The sequence below is a fragment of the Camellia sinensis genome, chromosome 2 (assembly GCF_055761805.1).
Source record: "Camellia sinensis isolate YWXY chromosome 2, ASM5576180v1, whole genome shotgun sequence".
Lineage (NCBI taxonomy): Eukaryota > Viridiplantae > Streptophyta > Magnoliopsida > Ericales > Theaceae > Camellia > Camellia sinensis.
The window spans coordinates 38,552,900-38,572,054 of record NC_138962.1 but is presented as its reverse complement, the minus strand read 5'-3'; the positions used below and the strand labels follow the sequence as shown (position 1 = coordinate 38,572,054).

Here is a 19,155-nt window from a genome sequence, read left to right as displayed (position 1 = left end):
TCTGTACTTATCTGAAAGTTATATAAGTTTTTTTGGTTCATGGAAGGGATTCTAATTTTAATCACTTGCCATATTTACCAGCACATTTCATCAAATTTTGCAAACAAAAGGCTTCTAAATCCAACCTAAATTCAGATCATAGTTACAGAAGAACTTTAGAATATTTTCAAGGATCATTCCTACTTCTTTTCTTTCAAAGTACTCTCTTTAACCTTTTGATGTTTTCCATATATCTTTGAGCCTAATAATGTGAACATACACAATGATATTTACATAATAGCAATTAGCCAATTACAATAAGATTACAATATATTATGGGGTAATTTGATGTCTAGAACAAAACAAATTGTTAAACTCAACAGACATCCATGGGAGGGGAGCTCAATGCATATACTTTGTTTGTACAGAGCTCTTTTCTTTCTTTCTTTTTCTTTCTATCTTTTTGAATTGCTTGTTTGTACAGAGCTTGTGCCCTCATTTTTGCACAAATTTATTTACACTTCGTTTAATTATCAAAAAAGAAAATGAAATTAATGCTAAAACAATTTGGAAACAAAATAAAAGAATTTAATCGGACTTTCTTTATTTTTGTAAGCCCTCAACATGTATCTATATATTATCCAGAAAAGTCAAGGTTATGAAAGAGATTAACATAAGCCCTAAAAATAGAAAAATAAAGTGTTTGAGAAACTTCAAAATAATTGAAAAGGCCATTTTGATTAAAGTCTAGGAGCAATAAACTTCAACTGTGCAAATCTACTCAGTACTAGTAATCACCAATTGAAAACAATTGTTATGCTTCTGGAATGAAATTTTCAGCAACAAAAACCAAAGTTAACACATCATGATAAAGGCAAAAAAATTTAAGCTCTAAAAAACATAATCATGCATTATGATTAAAACTATGCATACTAGTTACCCTACATGTAAGCAAGCTCATAATCATGGAAGAAATGTATGGTTCGTGGCACGTGAACAAGCACTTCATGCTAGGTTTGCACCTTATGAGCAACTTAATGAAGGCACATTGATGTAGATATTTGAACCTTCAGTGTGGCTTAAAATGTTAATTCTCCTATTTTGAGTCTTTTTTCCCCCCATACTGAAGGATTCAAGAGGACTTTTTGACTTTTAAATGTTTTATACAGGTAAATGATGGTAGATTACGCACTGCTGGGGAGGCTTCTCAGCGCAGTACAAAAGAAGATTGGGCTGAATGGATGAGGCATTTTAGCATTGAACTTTTGAAGGAATCACCGTCTCCAGCTTTGCGAACCTGTGCTCGGCTTGCGCAGTTGCAGGTGTGAGTTATTGTTCTATTGTAGCTTTATCTGTCTGGAATATGAGTAAGAGGATTCTGATTTTTAGTGTTTGCAGCCCTCTGTTGGGCGGGAGTTGTTTGCAGCTGGTTTTGTAAGCTGTTGGTCACAACTGAATGAGACCAGTCAAAGACAGCTAGTTCGGAGTTTAGAGATGGCATTTTCATCTCCAAACATTCCTCCCGAAATTCTTGCAACGCTTCTTAACTTGGTATTGTTCTTCTTTTTTCCTCTTTCTTTCTTTCTTTCTTTCTTTTATTTTTATTTTTCTTTTTTATATTTTGTTGGGGAGGGCGGAGGGGTTGTGGATTTCATGTCCAGGATTTTCTTTTAATTCCTAACGCGGTGATTTTTATAAACTAGATGGTTCTGTTATTGATAAAATCAGGTGGATAAGAGTGGATTTTATTATTAATCGGATACGTATGCCTTCCATAAAAGTTTTTTTGGGTGCATCTATTGCAATAGTATTATCATAATAAGGAGTAAGAGTAATACAAGATAGGGTTTGTGGATTGCATGTTCAGACTTTTCTTTCAGTTCCTAACTCGGTGTCTTTTATAAATCAGGTGGTTCTGTTATTGATAAAATCAGGGGGCTAAGTATACAATAGTATTATCATAATAATGAGTAAGAGTAATACAAGATTTACAATGATGTTAATGATAACCGTGATAAATATTTAATTAAAGAAAGAGTTGAGATGGATGGAATTAACATATCAAAGAGTTTGTCTAATACTTGCAAAAGAAGCCTGATAAAAGATCTTTATTTTCATAAACTTGAGGACAGACAATTTGAGGAAGTCATATAATGAAGCTGCACTCATCACTGTCAATTGATTGATACCCCTCTTTGATATTGTCCTTGACTCCTTTCAACCCTCTTGTTGGTTTTAATGCAGGGATGTATTGTAGTTTATTTCAATTTGGTTTCTATTGTTCAATTTCCATGGGGAATTCTGATTTCATGAGATGTTGCACCCTGATTTGCCACACCTCTTTTAGCGCAAACCAAGCTCTTAGTTTTATCTTGCTGACGGTTCTACAACACAATAACGACTCTCTGATCTATGCATGCTAGTTAAACTTAAATGAGATGCTGAGAAACACAAGAAAACCTCTTGTGTGAGGCTGATCTATGCACGATAACTACTCTCTGATCTCTTATCTATGAATGCTAGTTATCTTGTGTGAGGCTCTTCTTATTTTTACAGATATGAATCATTTTCACTTATCTCTTCATAAATATATCTTTACAGGCAGAGTTCATGGAACATGATGAAAAACCTCTTCCTATAGACATCCGTCTCCTGGGAGCTCTTGCTGAGAAGGTATTGTGCTTCTGAAGCCTTCAGAACTATCTTGCTTCCTCTTGTACACTAATGGCTTTTACTTGCGTACTCTCATCTCAGTGTCGAGCATTTGCGAAGGCTTTGCATTATAAGGAAATGGAATTTGAAGGAGCACTCTCCAATAAGATGGATGCAAACCCTGCTGCCGTAGTAGAAGCGCTCATACATATAAACAATCAATTACATCAGCATGAGGTGTTTATTTGTATCAAAAGACTGAATTCTGCTGAGTTCGTCATATGATGTTATTTTGCAATGTTTGTCTTTATGTCACCATATTTTAGGATATGTCATGTCATTGTTGTTTGTTTCTTTTAGGCTGCAGTTGGAATATTGACATATGCCCAACAAAATTTGGATGTTCAGCTGAAGGAATCATGGTATTATTGATTATTTAATTACTCCAATCTTTAAAGTTTGCTTCTACTATATAAGTATCTAGAGGCTCCTTTCCTGGCATTTCCTGGATTGCTTCTGTTATTATGAATTGTCTTCCCGTAATGTTGTCAATTAGAGTGCTCACATTAGCTTGTACTATTCAAGGTATGAGAAATTGCAGCGGTGGGATGATGCACTTAAGGCATACACTGCCAAAGCCTCACAAGCATTGAGTCCACATCTTGTTTTGGATGCTACAGTAGGTCTGTATTAACCTAAAGCATTTGGTTGTTTTTAAATTTATTTTGCTTAATTGTTTTTGTGCAATTACCTCCATCTCTTGCAGACGTTTTGAGATGCCATATCTCCAGAAGAAAGAAACATTTATACCAAACATCTGTGAACTGAGACTTGAATGCTTTGGGATAATAATGTCAAATAAGCGAATAAATATCCCACCATTTTAATGTTAAATTGGATGCAACTCTCATTTTTAATAAAGTTGTTAAATGGATTAATTCTCAAGCATATTTTTCTGGCTGCATAATGATTTCTGGAATAACCAAAGTGTGCAGCTCTTTTGGTGCCTGCTTCTTAATAAACTGAGCTCAGCTAAGCTATGATTCCATTTACTTAGGGTTGGTATTTTATGAATACTTCCTTGCCAATGAGCCATTTTGGGCCGTAAACTATAGGTGAATTTGTGATATCTTGCCATCTCAGGTTGTGTTCTTTTCGGTCTTCCTCCAGTCCTTGCTTGTTCTTCAAATCCTGCACAAGCCGTTGTAGTCTGCTTGAGTTACTTCTTATGTTGCTGTCTAACTGCTCTTCTCTAAATATGAGTCAACATTTTTTTGATAGGTAGTCAAGATTTTATTTAAAAAAGATGCTAAGCAGCCTCCATGTACAAAAGCAAGAAAAGAAAAAGGGACATATACATCAGCTGATAAATGCTAGTTATGTGCAAGAAACTTTGCAAGACATGCTTAGGATGTAATAATGCTTTTTTGTTACCTTAGGCTGTTTTTGATTGCAACCAATCTACCCACTTCCTAACTGGATTGAAGATCCACTTTGTTCACAATTGTCATCACTCCTGTGGACTTAACTAGTAACTGAAAACCTGTAGTGCACCAAAATAGAGAGATGTTGCAATCGTCAAACGTGGCATAACTAGTGGCAGCAATCTATATGCGGCTAAATAAAAGCTATGCCCATTCACAAAGGACAAGTCCTCTATGGATGTAAGGAGCAGAACAAAGATTCTGTTAATTAGCCAAATAGGATAATAAATTAAGCATGTTGTTTTTTACCTGTGCACTCACATCTCTGCCCCTTAAAACCTCTCCCTCCAAAGACACCACGAGACACAATGACACTGCCACCTGAACTTTTCAGAATGTCTACCAATTGCATCTTTTGAGTGAACAGCTATACAGTACAAGGACCATACTGGAATCACCCAATGAACTAGAAAAAAATTTGAAGAGCAAACTCTTAGTTCTGAGGGCATGGATTTTCATAATGACCTCTAAAACGGCAGATCATGAAGGAATGCACACTTGCTTTACCTTCTTCACTGTGTCGTAACATAGGAGTATGGTCATGTTTGTGTGTGCGTGTGTTGCAGATCATTCTGTAGTTCCAAAAACTTAAAAAAATTTAGTATTATATTTGTTGTGCTAATGGCTGTACTTTTTCCATTTTGTGTGTTCTTCAGGACGTATGCGATGCCTTGCTGCATTGGCTCGTTGGGAAGAGCTTAACAACCTATGCAAGGAATATTGGACCCCTGCTGAGCCAGCTGCTCGACTGGAAATGGCACCACTGGTTTGTTTTTGGCATTAGGTGGCTGTTAAATATATTCTTAAGACTCTTACCTAAGAGCAACTCCAACAAGGCTTGATATTCCTTCTCCAAATTTTAGTTAAAAAGTGAGTTCCCTATTTTAGGGAATCACTTTTTCATGAAGCTACTCCAGCACTACTCCTTATTCTTTCTCTATTTTTTTGAAATATTATTTTTTATTAATTTCTAACTCAAATATAAAAATTTATAATTTGATTGTAATGGCAGTATCCAACCTCAACATATAGTAAGCATATTTACCCTTTTTTATTCAAAGCGGGGGGACATCATTAATTATTTCAAATAGTAATTGAATCGGTAGAACACAAACGGCTTCAATGCAAGAGTTACATGTTAATTGATGTTTAAATAGCACAACTCACATTAACAAGAGAGCTAGATGTCCAGAGGGCATTGAGTTTTTCAACCAAAATGTGTCAGCAAATGGCTATCAATAACCAAAATTAACAATACCAAAATATTGTACATAATATTATATTATTATTTAGGGAACATGGAAAGCTAGCTACATTTGGCTAAACCCAAATGGCCTGTTGTTGGAGAGCGGTTTTTTTGGAATAAAACTCCTTAAAAATGGCTAAAAAATAGCTTTAGGGAAGCTGTTGGAATTACTCTAAGCATCTGACATGGTTGTTCCAGGCTGCTAGGGCTGCGTGGAACATGGGAGAGTGGGATCAGATGGCAGAATACGTTTCTCGACTGGATGATGGCGATGAAACCAAACTGCGGGTTTTGGGAAACACTGCTGCTACTGGTGATGGAAGTAGTAATGGCACATTTTTCAGGGCTGTCCTACTAGTTTACAACGCAAAGGTATTCTATTTTTATGTTAGTTTTTCTAATTAGGTTTATTAATTATTCATCAAAGTCTGGTACTCTATCTCCAGTATGATGAAGCACGCGAATTTGTTGAGAGAGCAAGGAAATGTTTAGCTACCGAGCTTGCTGCGTTGGTTAGTTTCTTATTCCTTCACATATGATTGCATTCTATCTTTCTATATTCCTGTGGTTGCCAATTTTACCCCTCTATTTTGTTGCAATAATTTTTGGTCATTGACCATAGTAAAGTTTACATTGACAAGTAAAAATCATCAAATTTTTTTTTTTTTTTTGGAATGCTGGATTAACTTAGTAAACGCATTATTAGACAGTAGGTGGATGCTCTAATTTCTTTGATGTTAATGCAGCAAGATAACAGAGTTGGTAATTTTATCTTTTTGAACCTGTATGGATGTTAGGGAAATGGTTTGTTTGTTACTATTTAAAAGAAGAAAAAGAAATTAGGTATGTTTCAATTTATTATTTCACATTGTCTTGCTCTTCATCTGTAATTGTTCATGTGCATTTAACAATACATAATTAAACTGATATGTTGTGGCATGGGTCAGGGAAATCAGACCTAACTGCTACTCCTACACTTATGCGTGAGACTTGTGCACTGTGTACAGTCTTTCTTTTCAATTCAACTGATATGGTAACTAAATTTAGATGACTTTAGATGCACTCGTTAACTATAGGGAACCAGTAGAATGTGAGTCCCGACTCCTTATACATCTGTATGTGAATTTCTAAAAGATCACATAGGTGTCAGTCTAACTACATCCGTATTCAGAATCATGACCCAATTTCGATTGATCCTATGATTTTACTAATTTGCAAAATTTATTTGATTTGATCATTTTAGTAGTCTAAATGCTTATATTTTTTTTCCCCCTGTTCGTTCTTATCTTTAATCAAAGAATCATTCTTTATATTCATTTGGGCTTAGTCTGATTGGGTTGCTGATGTTAATTTATCTTTTATTGTGATCTTGGCACACTGGGTTTGAGAGAGATTTTGACTCACCATTTGATGCACAACTCAATTGTAAAATTCACAATGTTGTTTTTTTGAATACCTTTTGACTCTTCCCCAAACCTTGGACAAAAAATAAGGCATGTAATACAAGGATGATTTTCTGATAGCAGGGACCATTAATTGATAAGTCCCAATCCATTTTTTCAATGCTAAAATAGTATTGGAAAGTGCTGCAGGCAGGACAGGGGATCTTTCAAAGACAAAGCAAAGCTAATTATAGATGGAAAAATGGAAAACATATAAGAATGGTAGAGCAGACACCAACAACCAGAATATTCTGCCGATAAATATTTTAGTTTTTCATGGAAGACAGCTATAATAAGTTTATGCAATTTACTGCTGAACATGATGGTTTAAGCAAAGTTGATTACAGGATCTTGTTGAATATTGTTTTTATAAATATTCAGTGAAACTGGGAATGTTGAAAAATTCAATTTCTAAAGCAGCTTATAATGAATTAATCTTTAAATATTTTTGTGCTTAAGGTTCTAGAGAGCTATGAGCGTGCGTACAGCAATATGGTTCGTGTTCAGCAGCTGTCAGAATTAGAGGAGGTCAGCTTTATTTTATTTTCTGAAGTGACTGTTCTGCTTCAAGTGAAGTTCTTATAAGCATAGAAAATTTGTGTTTTAACAGATCATAGATTACTGTACTCTTCCTCTAAACCCTGTTGCTGAAGGGCGGCGTGTGCTTATTCGCAATATGTGGATTGATCGCATAAAAGGTGTCAAACGAAACGTAGAGGTAAATATGCTTTCGGAGCCTTGAAAGGCATATTGAAGAGTTTCCATAGAAGGTTAAAATTCCTAACTACAGAATTTGCAAGTTGGGCATGTGACTTAAATGATATGCTACTACATGCACATGTAACAAGCTAGTACTGGTGTGAAGTACTGGTGAAATGTGCCGACTCTTATATTGTTAAATACTATAATTTTGTTTCGTTGGGAGCATCTTTGCAATGTAGTTAATGTTTTTTGAACTGTACATTTTAAGAATGAATATTTGGCAATTCAATTTCCAGTAAAATCACCATGCTTTATTAGTTTTTTATATATTCCATTTTGAGGCAATTCATCCATTCCCCCACATAAGTTTTGCTGTTTTTATTCTTTTTCTAAGTACTTTTGTTTATATAATGATGCCTAGATGTTACATAAAGTTCTCTAGAATATATATATATATATATATATGCGTGAGTATGTGGAAAACATGATATTTAATGTGTATAACTATGAGCGGATGAGGTAGAAATCTGGCATGTTCACAACGTTTCAATTGACTCTAGACTTGTAGGACTAAAATACAGAAGGCAGATGAGTTACACTACCAAGTTGAGGCACTTCTTGCTCAACAACATAGGTGGAGAAGACAAATTTAGTTTGATCTGGGCATAGTTTCAATTGGAAGACAGTTTGTGACATGGTCAAAGTATAGATCTATGGCCAACTGCTTAATTAGCTCGGGAGTTGGTAAATTAAACTGCAATAAGGTCACTTCCCTCGTCTCCACCCAAAAAAACATTTAAGTGAAGATGTGTTGTTTGACTTATCCTGTTGAGTGGATATTGAAATTGGTTGTTTGGTGCTTTAATATGATGTCTCTAGGCATTGGGATTTATAAATGGAGCAGTTGATTTCTGGACAACTGTAATGGTGATGATTGTAATATGTTTAGTTATGCTCCTCTTGTCTTTATAATAGCAAAGGCTTCCTCATAAATGTAAGGAAGGAGGTGGGAGACAGGTGAAGGTGTCCTGTCAATCAATTCTTGAACCATAGAAGTTCCGATATATGCTCATGAGGGTTTCAAAACCATGTTTAGACATGCCAACAAAAACAGTGTGCCAATGATGTGGTTGAATTAGTATTGTACATAAGTAAAAAATATGCTCTTGCAAATGCAGACATACTTGCATCCACTTCAAAATAATGTACTTGTGGCATTGTGGTTGTATAGTGTTTGTTTCACAAAATTGGTGTTGACTTTTGGCCTCTGTTATCAGAATTTTATAATTCGCGATTCAATTTATGATTCGATTCACAATTTTTGCAAAATAGATATGAATCTATGGGTGAATCTATTTTGGAAGTGAATCCCATAATTCACAATCGATTCACAATTCGATTCACTTTTTGTGATTCATGAAATTCTTGAAACTATCCAGTTCGACATATTTTTTACTTTTTATTGAAAATGACATAATATAACTTTTAATAGCATTTAGTACCAAAATGACTAATATATGTACATGATTTGTTGTTATTTTAGTGATCGTGGAGATTTTAATCGGATCCAATCAAATTCAGTCAGACCCAACATGTTTTTAACCCTTGTTCTTATTTTTTTTCCCTTGAATAATCACAATATATCTTTTAAAGATATTTAAGATTAAAGTAACTTACACCATGAATTATCTATTGATATTTTATTAAATTAAGGCCTCGTTTGGCAAGTGTCCCTTTTAGCCAAAAAGTTAAAAAGTTACTAAAAAAATCAAAAAGCCAACGACTCATACCAAAAAGGGAATCTATCCCTTTTCTCTCTACTTTTTACACATCTTTTCGTAAAAAGCCAAAAAGTCATCCCAAACATACTAGTTTTTTTTACATCACATTTTAGTCAAAAAGCCAAAAAGTTACTAAAAAAGTCTGTTCCCAAACGAGACCTAAGTATAGTTGCATATTACATGAGCGAGGTCAATGATACATTTTAAATTTTTTAGACTTTAAAATAAAAGATCATAAATAATACTTTTTTTTTGGTCATTGTTACTTGAAAAAGTATGTACACTTATTGTTCAAATATTAATATTATTGTCAAATTATTGTTATTTTGGAAATTGAGAGTTTGTCTTTGTTTACTGTCTTTATTATGAATGGTTGACAAGAAATATCTAAAAAAAAGAAAACGTAAGATGGTAATCTTGCATAGGAACCTTTGTTAACTTCTTACCTATTGAATTACACGATCATCATTCAAAACAACATTTTCATTAATTTAAGTTTAAATATTTCATATTCATAAGGTATATTTAACATCCAAGTGTGTAGATATATTTTTCCAAGTAATTTAGGAAAAGTGACCGAATCTTTACGATTCACAATTTGTGATTTGGTACGAGGCCGTTTCGATTAACAATTCGAATCCTGATTTGACAACTATGCTTTTGGCTCATTTGTTTTTATTGATATTGTGCTGAAATCAAACTTATTACGGCGTAAAATATGCTTCAGGTGTAGGAGTCTTGTGCTTCTCCCTTTTCATAATGCTTGACATCTTGAAAGTGCAGGTTTGGCAAGCACTTTTGGCTGTTAGGGCACTGGTAGTGCCTCCTAAAGAAGATTTTGAGATTTGGCTTAAGTTTGCTTCTCTGTGTAGAACAAATAACAGGATTAACCAAGCTAGATCCACTCTAGTTAAAATTTTACCGGTCAGTAGTGGCTTTCTGTCAACCAAAGGGGATGCTCTTTCATCTACAATTTACTTTTTGTACTTGTGTGATGGTTTAATAACTTTACTTTTCGTGATTCAGTTTGACCCAGAAACATGCCCTGCAAATACACGGTATCGTGGACCTCCTCAAGTGATTCTAGCTTACTTAAAATACCAATGGTCACTTGGAGAGGATCATAAGCGTAGGGATGCCTTCGCTAGACTGCAGGTTTGCAATGAAGTTTTCAATTTTGGTTTCGAAGTATGCAATGAATATGCTGTACTGTCTGTTTCTTATTGCTTACATGTTTACTTTTTGGGTTGCTATCTTTGCATTATAGGATCTAGCCATGGAGCTTTCAACATCATCAAATCTCCAACCAGTTACACCGACTGGTTTAAAGGGTGTTGCAAATGTTCCACTCCTTGCTCGTGTATCTCTTACACTTGGAGTTTGGCAGTGGGCACTTTCTCCAGGATTGGATGATGATTCTATACAAGGTACTCAACGCAATGAATTTTCTTCTTTTCTTTTTCCCCTCTTCTCTTCTGGGTAGGATCTCTCTTTATGTGTCACCAGTGTTTCTGATGATTCATCTTCAATCTCCATAGAGATCATGGAGGCATTCAAGAATGCCACTCAGTATGCGTCAAAGTGGGCAAAAGCATGGCACAAGTGGGCTCTGTTCAATACAGCAGTGATGTCTCATTATACTTTAAGAGGTTTTCCTGCCATTGCAGCGCATTTTGTTGTTGCAGCAGTCACTGGATACTTTCACTCCATAGCATGTGCAGCTAATGCCAAGGGAGTGGATGAAAGTTTGCAGGTAAATCATATTCCTTGATCTAGAAACTAGATGCAGTATAGTCATCCTGGATGCAGACTTAACTAGTTATAAACTTGTCATAGCATGCGTTGGCTGAATCTATTTTTTTTCTCTTTATCTCCACCATTCCTATGTGAATGCCAAGTCATCTAAATGCACTTTTTATCCTTCTATCAATTATTTGCCAACTTCATCTATGTTATCGTTTCAGGTGCTTTAAGGCCTCCCTAAGTCTTGCATATATTATACAACCGTTTCTATATACATATGTATGAGTATGAGATACATGTACATTCATCAAAAAAAAGAAAAAAAAAAGAGTATGAGATACATGTACAATAATGGCCTCCTTGTGGTGAATTTTTGTGTCTATCCCTAGTTAAGAGTGCATTTGAAGTTGAGGAGGATCTGTTAGTTGAAAAGCATAAACAATGGCATGTCAGGGGTATAGTTTTTATCTCCTTTGATGCTCTTTTTTGTGCAAAGTTATGCTTGTAAAGTTTATGACCTGGGATGAGACAAGTCACATGCGCTTTGCCTCAAGATAAAAGCAGTAGTATTTGCCTTACTCTAAGTAGCATTGATCATTAACGAATCTCATCATGGTTGATAGCATTTCCTCCATTATATTGTGAATTATAATGTCAAATATCTGTTGTATTTCTCGGAAGGAATGTTTTTGGCGGAGTCGGGGGGGCTTCACTGAGACTGATTTTCTTGGGAAAAATGGCTGGTAGATGCGATAGGTCGGCGACGGGTAGATATTGTTGAATGCGGCCAAGGGATTCGCAGATCTATCGAGTTGTTTGGTGCAAAGATAAAATGGGTAGCGGACCAGATGCGAAAGGCATCCAAGTTGAACACTGTTGGGGTGTTCCTGGGTCAGTCTATGGGGGGCAGCAAAGTATGGAGGCTTCAACCGGAGGAGGTGGGGCTGTAGTTCAGATTGTGGTTCGCATGGGCGAGCGTCGTTGTCAAATTTTTCTCCCACAATCATTGTTCGGGGATGGATGGAAGGTGCTGCTCTGGTTTTGGATGGATTTCTAGTTGGATCAATAAAGGGGAGGAACAACGAGGGGGGAAAGGTAACCAATGGCCGATTGGGAAGGCGATGATCGTCCTAGGGGCTGGGGGGGATGATGTGGTGGTGCGACAGGGGTTTGGCACCGATTAGGTCTCCTTTTTGGAGTTTTGTTTGGTGCGGAGAGTGGGGGAACTAGGGGAGAAAGGGATAGAGCTATCTCACCTTTTGGCGTGGGTAAAGCGAATGTGAAAGGTCAATGGAGGCATGCTGGTGAAGGCAATCGGAGGACAATATGTGTTGTTTACTTTTCCATCCAAAGTAGATGCTATCAGAATTCTGGAAGGCAAATGGATAGTTGACGGTCGAGGTTTGAGCTTTGACTGGTGGTTGCCGGAGGCTTTATGTGCCAGGGGAAGTAATCAATCACGGACATAGAGTTTTTTGGTATAGGTGTTGGGACTCCCGCTTCATCTTTGCAGGGAGCAGGTGTTTCGTGCGATAGGTGATCGATGTGGGGGCTTTCTGGAGGTTAATGATGCGATGACGATGGAGGGGCCTTTAGGTTGTGTTCAAATCAAAGTTCGTGGTTCTGGTAGGGGTGCTCCAACTAGAATTACCATTCGATGTGGCTATTGGAGATATACGTAGCCGATTTGGTCAGAGGAAGGACCGGGCCAAAGTGATGTTGGGGCATAGGGGATGGGCTTGGAGGAGTTAGGCCTTCCTGTGAAGGGTGTAGAAGGCCGATTTGGGCTAACTACCCCAGTGGCCCAAGTGTTTAATAATCTGCTTCAGGCTGTGGATCTAACCCAGGTGGGTCGGATCTCGACCTCGGGTCTTATATAGGAAGGCAAGAAGGATGTACCGTCAACGTCAGAACTTGGTCGCGAGGCAGAGGTGGGTGTCTCACGGTACGTGTCGGACGACGATGAGGCATTGAACTAGTCATTTGATACAAATATTGATATGGGACGGATCTGAGTACAAAAAGATGTAGCGTATGATGCGAGAGAAAGGGTTGAGAGGAACGAACCAGTTCCTGGGCACATCGTGAGGGAGTTGTCTCTTGTGGTCCACCCTCTTGCCAGTTTGACCACTACTAGCTATGGGGAGGACTCTCCCGATCGGCTTCAAGGTGGGATCGATCGTAGGGATGATCTGAGTGGGATGGAGGCTCATTCGGAAAAAGCTGTTTCGGTGTGGGTGCTAAGCTGGATCAGCGAGGTAAGTTAATTGCTGTGTGTATCCTTTGAAGCTTATGAAACTAAGGCTCTGCGCTTATTCACATCAATAGAAGCCTCGTGGAGGCAAGGGGCTCCAACGAAGGAGGGTGGTTTTTAGGCAGTAGTGCAACGTAAAGGGCTATAGGAGCTTCGAAATTTGGAGTGTTCTATCAACTATGACCATGGAGGGGAGACAGTTGGGCAGGGCCCAAGGAGAGAGCGAGGAGGTCTTCTGTTATTAAAATGAAGTTAAAAGTGCTATCTTGGAATGTGCACGGCTTGAATGAGAGGGACAAGCGACTAGCAGTCAGATTTGTGCTTCGTAGTGTGAGCGGATGTGGTGTGCTTGTAGGAAACGAAAATGGAGGAGCTGGAAGGAGATATGGTGAGAGAGGTCTGGGGTGGTTGGTTTGTGGAATGGACATACTTACCATCGGTGGGCACGGCAGGAGGGGTTCTTCTTTGTTGGGATAAGAGAGTGGTGGTGAAAGAGGGTGAGGAGTTAGGAGGTTTTTCGGTGTCTTGTTTGTGTGGAAGACAATTTCAGGTGGGTGTTTTCTGCGGTGTACGGGCCGGTTCGAAATTTAGAAAGGGGTGTTTTTTTGGGCGAGTTGGAGGATGTTGTGCATTGGTGGTCAGAGCCGTGGTGTGTAGGGGGGCGATTTTAATATGGTTAGATGGCCGGTAGAGAAGATGGAGAGTAGTAGGGTTAAGGGATCAATTCGGGCGTTCTGTTCATTCATTGATGAGATGAACCTAGTTGATTTGCCTCTTCATGGGGGGAGTTTTGCCTGGTCTAATGGTTAACATATGTCCTGGATTGATAGATTTCTAGTTACTAGTGGTTGGGAGGAGCATTTTTCGAAGGTTGTTCAAAGTCGGTTATCTCGTCTAGTGTCAGTTCACTGGCCTATTATGCTTGATAGTGGAGGCTTTTGGAGTAGGTTGATGCCTTTTCAATTCGAGAATATGTGGCTGCAATCGGAGGGCTTGTTAGACAAGGTTCGTGGGTGGTGGAGTAACTATATGGTTAGTGGAACTCCCAACCATATGTTGGCTTAGAAATTAAATTTACCAAAAGGGATTTGAAAAAAATGGAATAAGGTGGTTTTTGGTCCAGCAGAGGCGCAGAAAGCGAAAGTGGTGACTATCCTTCAGTCCTTAGCTGTGTAGGAGGTTTTTGGTGGGCTTTTAGAAGCGGAGGTGGCTAGAAGGGAGGCGACAAGGCAGGACTATGTTCGTTTGGCAACCAGAATACCAAGGTCATGGTTGAAGTATAGGGGCCGAAATACCAAGTTTTTTCACAGGATGGCAAATGGCCATAGAAGGGTCAACCAGATTGTACAAATGCGTGTGGATTGGAGAGATTTGACTATTGAGAAGGAGATTAGGGGAGGCATTGTGGGTTTTTATCAGCAACTTTTTCGAGTTCAAGATGGGGCATGGAGGTCGGGGCTGGATGGGTTCCTGTTTGATGTTCTTTTTGAAGGGGAGAGGGAGGGGCTGGAGCAGGGCTTTGATGGTGATGAGTGGTGACAAGGTGCCGAGTCCAGGTGGTTTCACCATAGCTTTTTCCAGTAATGTTGGGGTGTGGTTAAGAAGGATGTGGTGGCAGTGTTTGAGGCCTTTTTCCCGACTGGGCAGTTTGAAAGGAGCTTTAATGCGACCTTTCTAGCCTTAATTTCGAATAAAGGGGGGGCTGAGGATGTGAAGGACTTCAGGCCTATTAGTTTACCTGGGACCATGGCAAAAGTGTTAGCGAATAGACTTCGAGATGTGTTGCAGGATGTGGTATATAAATCTCAAAATACTTTTATTAAGGGTGACAGATTTTGGATGCGATTTTGGAGGCTAATGAGTGTGTTGACTCTCGTTTTCGGGTAGGGCGACTTGGTTTGATTTGTAAATTGGATATTGAGAAGGCTTATGATAATGTCAATTGAAAATTTCTGTTATATATTCTGGATCGGATGGGTTTTGGGGCAACCTGGTGTCAGTGGATGAAGTTTTGTGTATCCATAGTGAGGATGTCTGTTGGCAAGTTTTTTTTCCCGACTTTTCGGGCTCTTCGACAGGGGGATCCATTATCTACCTTGTTGTTTATTCTAGTTATGGAAGCTTTTAGTAGATTGTTGTCCAGGGTTGTGCATGAAGGTTTGTTGAAGGGTTTCGCGGTTGGGTCACAAACGGGGACAACAATTGGGGTGCCTCACTTATTATATGTGGATGATGCTTTGGTTTCCTGCGATGGGGATGTGGAGCAATTGGGATTCTTACGATGTGTTCTGATTTGTTTTGCAGCAGTTTCGGGTTTACGGATTAATTTGAGCAAGTCAGAGTTGATTTCGGTGGGGTAGGTTGGGAGGTTGCTACTGTTAGTAGCGGTGTTAGGTTGCAAGGTGGCAACTTTACCAATGACTTACTTGCGACTATCGATGGGTGCTAGTTTCAAGGCGAAAGGAGTGTGAAATGGGGTGGTGGAGTGGGTATAAGGTCGTTTGGTAGGATGGAAGTGGCAATATTTGTCGAAAGGGAGAAGGTTGATGTTAATTAAAAGTGTGTTGTGCAGTATTTCGAATTTCTTTATATCATTGCATGTTATTCCCGTCCCTATGGCTGAGCGGCCGTAGAAACTTTAGAGGGATTTTTTATGGGGGGGGTGGAGGAGAGGATTTCAGAAAACACTGGATTTGTCACCCCAAGGAGGTAGGTGGTTTGGGGGTACAGAGTTTGGGTACAGTTTAATAGGGCTTTGTTAGGGAAGTGGTTGTGGCAGTTTGTTGGAGAGCGGGATCACTTATGACGGAGAGTGGTGGCTTCTAAGTTTGGGGTTGGTGAGGGGAACTGGCGGTCACGGGATGTGATGGGGTCTCATAGGAGGGGCTTGTGGAAGGAATTTGGTTAGGAGGGGGGAGTTTTGGGAAAGGGTGAATTTTCGAATTGGCACTGGGGAGAAGGTTAGATTCTGGAAGGACAGATGGTGTGAGGAGATGGTGTTCAAGGTGCGATTCCCTTTGAATTTTAACATTGCTAGGGATCGGGAGGCCATGGTTGCTTCTTATTTGGGGGGTGAGAGGTGGTGGTTTGGGATATTTAGCTTTGGTGTGAAGTTCAAGATTGGAAAGTAAGTTAGTTGGGGGGAGTTGTTCGGTTTTCTATATGGTTTGGGCATATCGGGTAAGGGGGAAGATGCGTTAGTTTGGAATGTGGTGGACGCTAAGGGTAAGGTTTCTATTCGATCCTTTTATCGGAGTTTAGTGGGGGGAGGTGGGAGGTGTGTTTCCTTAGAGGAGGATTTGGGTACCTTGAGTTTCGTTTAAGGTAGTTTTCTTTTTGTGGACGGCTGCCTTAGGCCAAAATCTTATTATTGATAATTTGGTTCGTTGAGGGCATGTGTTAGTAGACCATCGTTGTTTGTATTGTGTTGATGTGGAGTCGGTTGATCATTTATTTCTCCATTGTTCGGTTGCTTCACGACTTTGGGGGCTGGCTTGTTCTCTTTTCGGGATTATGTGGGTGCAGCCAAAGGTGATTGTGGACATGTTGTGGAGTTGGAGGGGGGCTCGGATTGGGTGGCGTCGACGACGAGTGTAGTCGTTGGTGCCTTTTTGTTTGATGTAGTTGGTTTGGCTGGAAAGGAGCATGAGAATTTTCCAAGAAATTGAGCATTTGGTGTGATGGTTGGAGGACAGGTTCTTAGTTACTTTGCATAGTTAGTTGGAGTGTAAAGTTGATCCGGATCTATTTACTTTCTTTGATTTTTTGGATGATGTAATTGTTTAGGTGAGTTTTGTTTTCTTCCTTCGGTTTTTTGTATTCAATGCTTCATCTTGATGCTTTTTCAATAAAATTTTATTATTTATCAAAAAAAAAAAATAATAATGTCAAATATCTGTTGCAGTTTATAGCGGTTTAATTAATTAGTTTTCTTTGGTTATATTGTATCGATAGGAGCTTGTGGAACGGATTGGTTTTTAAAAAAATGACCATTACATAGAGATTTTCGAGCTCTATTAGTGTTTGGCTATGTTACATGGAGTCTGGTGTGATTATGTGTCTTATTGTCCGATTTTCTAATTCCCATGTCCAGGATACAGCGACACAAATGTTTATATTAACATAATTATTTTATTTTATTGGGTAAAATGTTGCTCACAAGATGCTATAGAGCATTTCATGCAGGAAATGATAGTTTTCTGCATAGTTTTATGGTAAACTTGACTTGTGCTTGCTGGTTAAATGTCGAACAACACATAACAGATACATATCTCATACTTTTACGCAAGTGTCCATCACGAGTGCTTAATACATTTAAAAGAGTACATGTAGCATAATTGTTGTTCAACACCGTTCAACAAAATCATTACCATATGGTCGTTACAGGTATGTAACCGTATACAACCCCATGTTATTAAAGGCCAGTGTTTTTAAAGGCTCAAGGCGCACTAAGGTGCTGAAGGTCTCTCGGGGCCTAGGCGCAAGGCAAGGCTCGGGCTTTATTGAAGTAAGGCGCCCAGTTTTAGTAAAAAATAAAAAAATTAACATAGACTAATCATTTATAGTACTAAGACAATTTTTTTAAAAATAAAAAGTAATAAGATTCAAGACAAAATATAAAATAATTCTCAAAGCCATGAAAGTGCATATTACATAACATTCCAATTTTCAAAGATAAAATAATCCACATTCAATAAAATAAAACAAAAACAAAAACATAAGCACTAAACATCCAAAACATAAATATCCAACAAATACTAATATATGTCTTAACACTTCAAAACACCTCCATTTGATACTTTACCACAAAAATTACTCTCAAATTTGTTTAAATTATTTTCCTCTACCAAATGGGCATATTGCCGCGCTGGATCTTTTCTATTACTTTCCGATGTCATTTTCTACAATCTGCACAACAAATTTAATAAATGGAAAATCATTTCAGTGTAATGTAATGTGTGATGAATTAATTATTTGTAATTTTTTTTCCTAACAGATAAAGGAAAGAAAAAGACCAATAGCACATTGTATTAATTAATTATTTGTGAATAATTAATTATTTGTAAAAAAAAATTCAGTGTATTTTTTTTAGTTAATTAATCAGAATCAGAATCCATTTTTTTCCCCTAACAGATAAAGGAAAAAAAAGACCAGCAGCATTGTATTAATTAATTATTTGTAAATAATTAATTATTTATAAATTTTTTCAGTATATTTTTTTTAGTTAATTAATCAGAATCAGAGACTCAAACCAGCAGCACCTTATTTTGTCGTAATTAATCAGACCAGTAGCACCTTATTTTGTATTTGTATTTATTTATTTTTTATTTTGTATTTGTATTTGTATTTGTATTTATTTATTTATTTTGTATTTGTATTTATTTATTTATTTATTTTATTTCCTAACAGACTCAAAGGCATAATTGAAAAAGAAATAAAATAAATAAAACAGAGTCGAAGTCGAAGTCATAAGAAGAAGAAGAAGAAGAAGAAGAAGAAGGGGGGAAAAGAGTGAGAGTGAGATCAGAAGACTAGAAGAGGTCGAAGCAAAAAAAAAAAAAAAAACAGCCCAGTCGAAGACCAGAAGAGGAGGACGAGGAGAAGAAGAAGAAGATGGTGAAGCATACCTGCGAAGTCGAAGTCGAATCGACTAGCCCAGTCGAAGTCAAAGTCAAAGTCCAATGCAAGGCGAGAGAGGAAAAACGACATAGATCAGGGTTCATTTCAGTCGTATTTGGTCATATTGTACATGAGTTGTAATCCTCTGTGGTTAAGAGCCATTCGAACACACCCCCGTAGCCGTTAGATCAGATCTAGCTGCTAATAAATCAAGCGCGCCTAGTCGTGCGCCTTGCGCCTCTGTCGCCTGGCT

At 38.0% G+C, this 19,155-nt stretch overlaps 1 protein-coding gene across 1 annotated transcript in view; it reads left to right on the top strand.

Annotated features, from left to right (window-relative positions):
* LOC114280712 (serine/threonine-protein kinase TOR) overlaps nucleotides 1-19,155 on the top strand; it is a 57,623-nt gene that overhangs the window by 25,958 nt on the left and 12,510 nt on the right. The window contains exons 27-41 of the mRNA XM_082914178.1: nucleotides 1,149-1,301; nucleotides 1,378-1,530; nucleotides 2,581-2,652; nucleotides 2,734-2,868; nucleotides 2,992-3,053; nucleotides 3,217-3,314; nucleotides 4,772-4,881; nucleotides 5,560-5,733; nucleotides 5,808-5,873; nucleotides 7,263-7,331; nucleotides 7,414-7,521; nucleotides 10,070-10,210; nucleotides 10,313-10,441; nucleotides 10,554-10,713; nucleotides 10,825-11,039. Coding sequence (XP_082770304.1) covers nucleotides 1,149-1,301; nucleotides 1,378-1,530; nucleotides 2,581-2,652; nucleotides 2,734-2,868; nucleotides 2,992-3,053; nucleotides 3,217-3,314; nucleotides 4,772-4,881; nucleotides 5,560-5,733; nucleotides 5,808-5,873; nucleotides 7,263-7,331; nucleotides 7,414-7,521; nucleotides 10,070-10,210; nucleotides 10,313-10,441; nucleotides 10,554-10,713; nucleotides 10,825-11,039 — 1,845 coding nt within the window. The remainder of the gene's footprint in view (nucleotides 1-1,148; nucleotides 1,302-1,377; nucleotides 1,531-2,580; nucleotides 2,653-2,733; nucleotides 2,869-2,991; nucleotides 3,054-3,216; nucleotides 3,315-4,771; nucleotides 4,882-5,559; nucleotides 5,734-5,807; nucleotides 5,874-7,262; nucleotides 7,332-7,413; nucleotides 7,522-10,069; nucleotides 10,211-10,312; nucleotides 10,442-10,553; nucleotides 10,714-10,824; nucleotides 11,040-19,155) is intronic.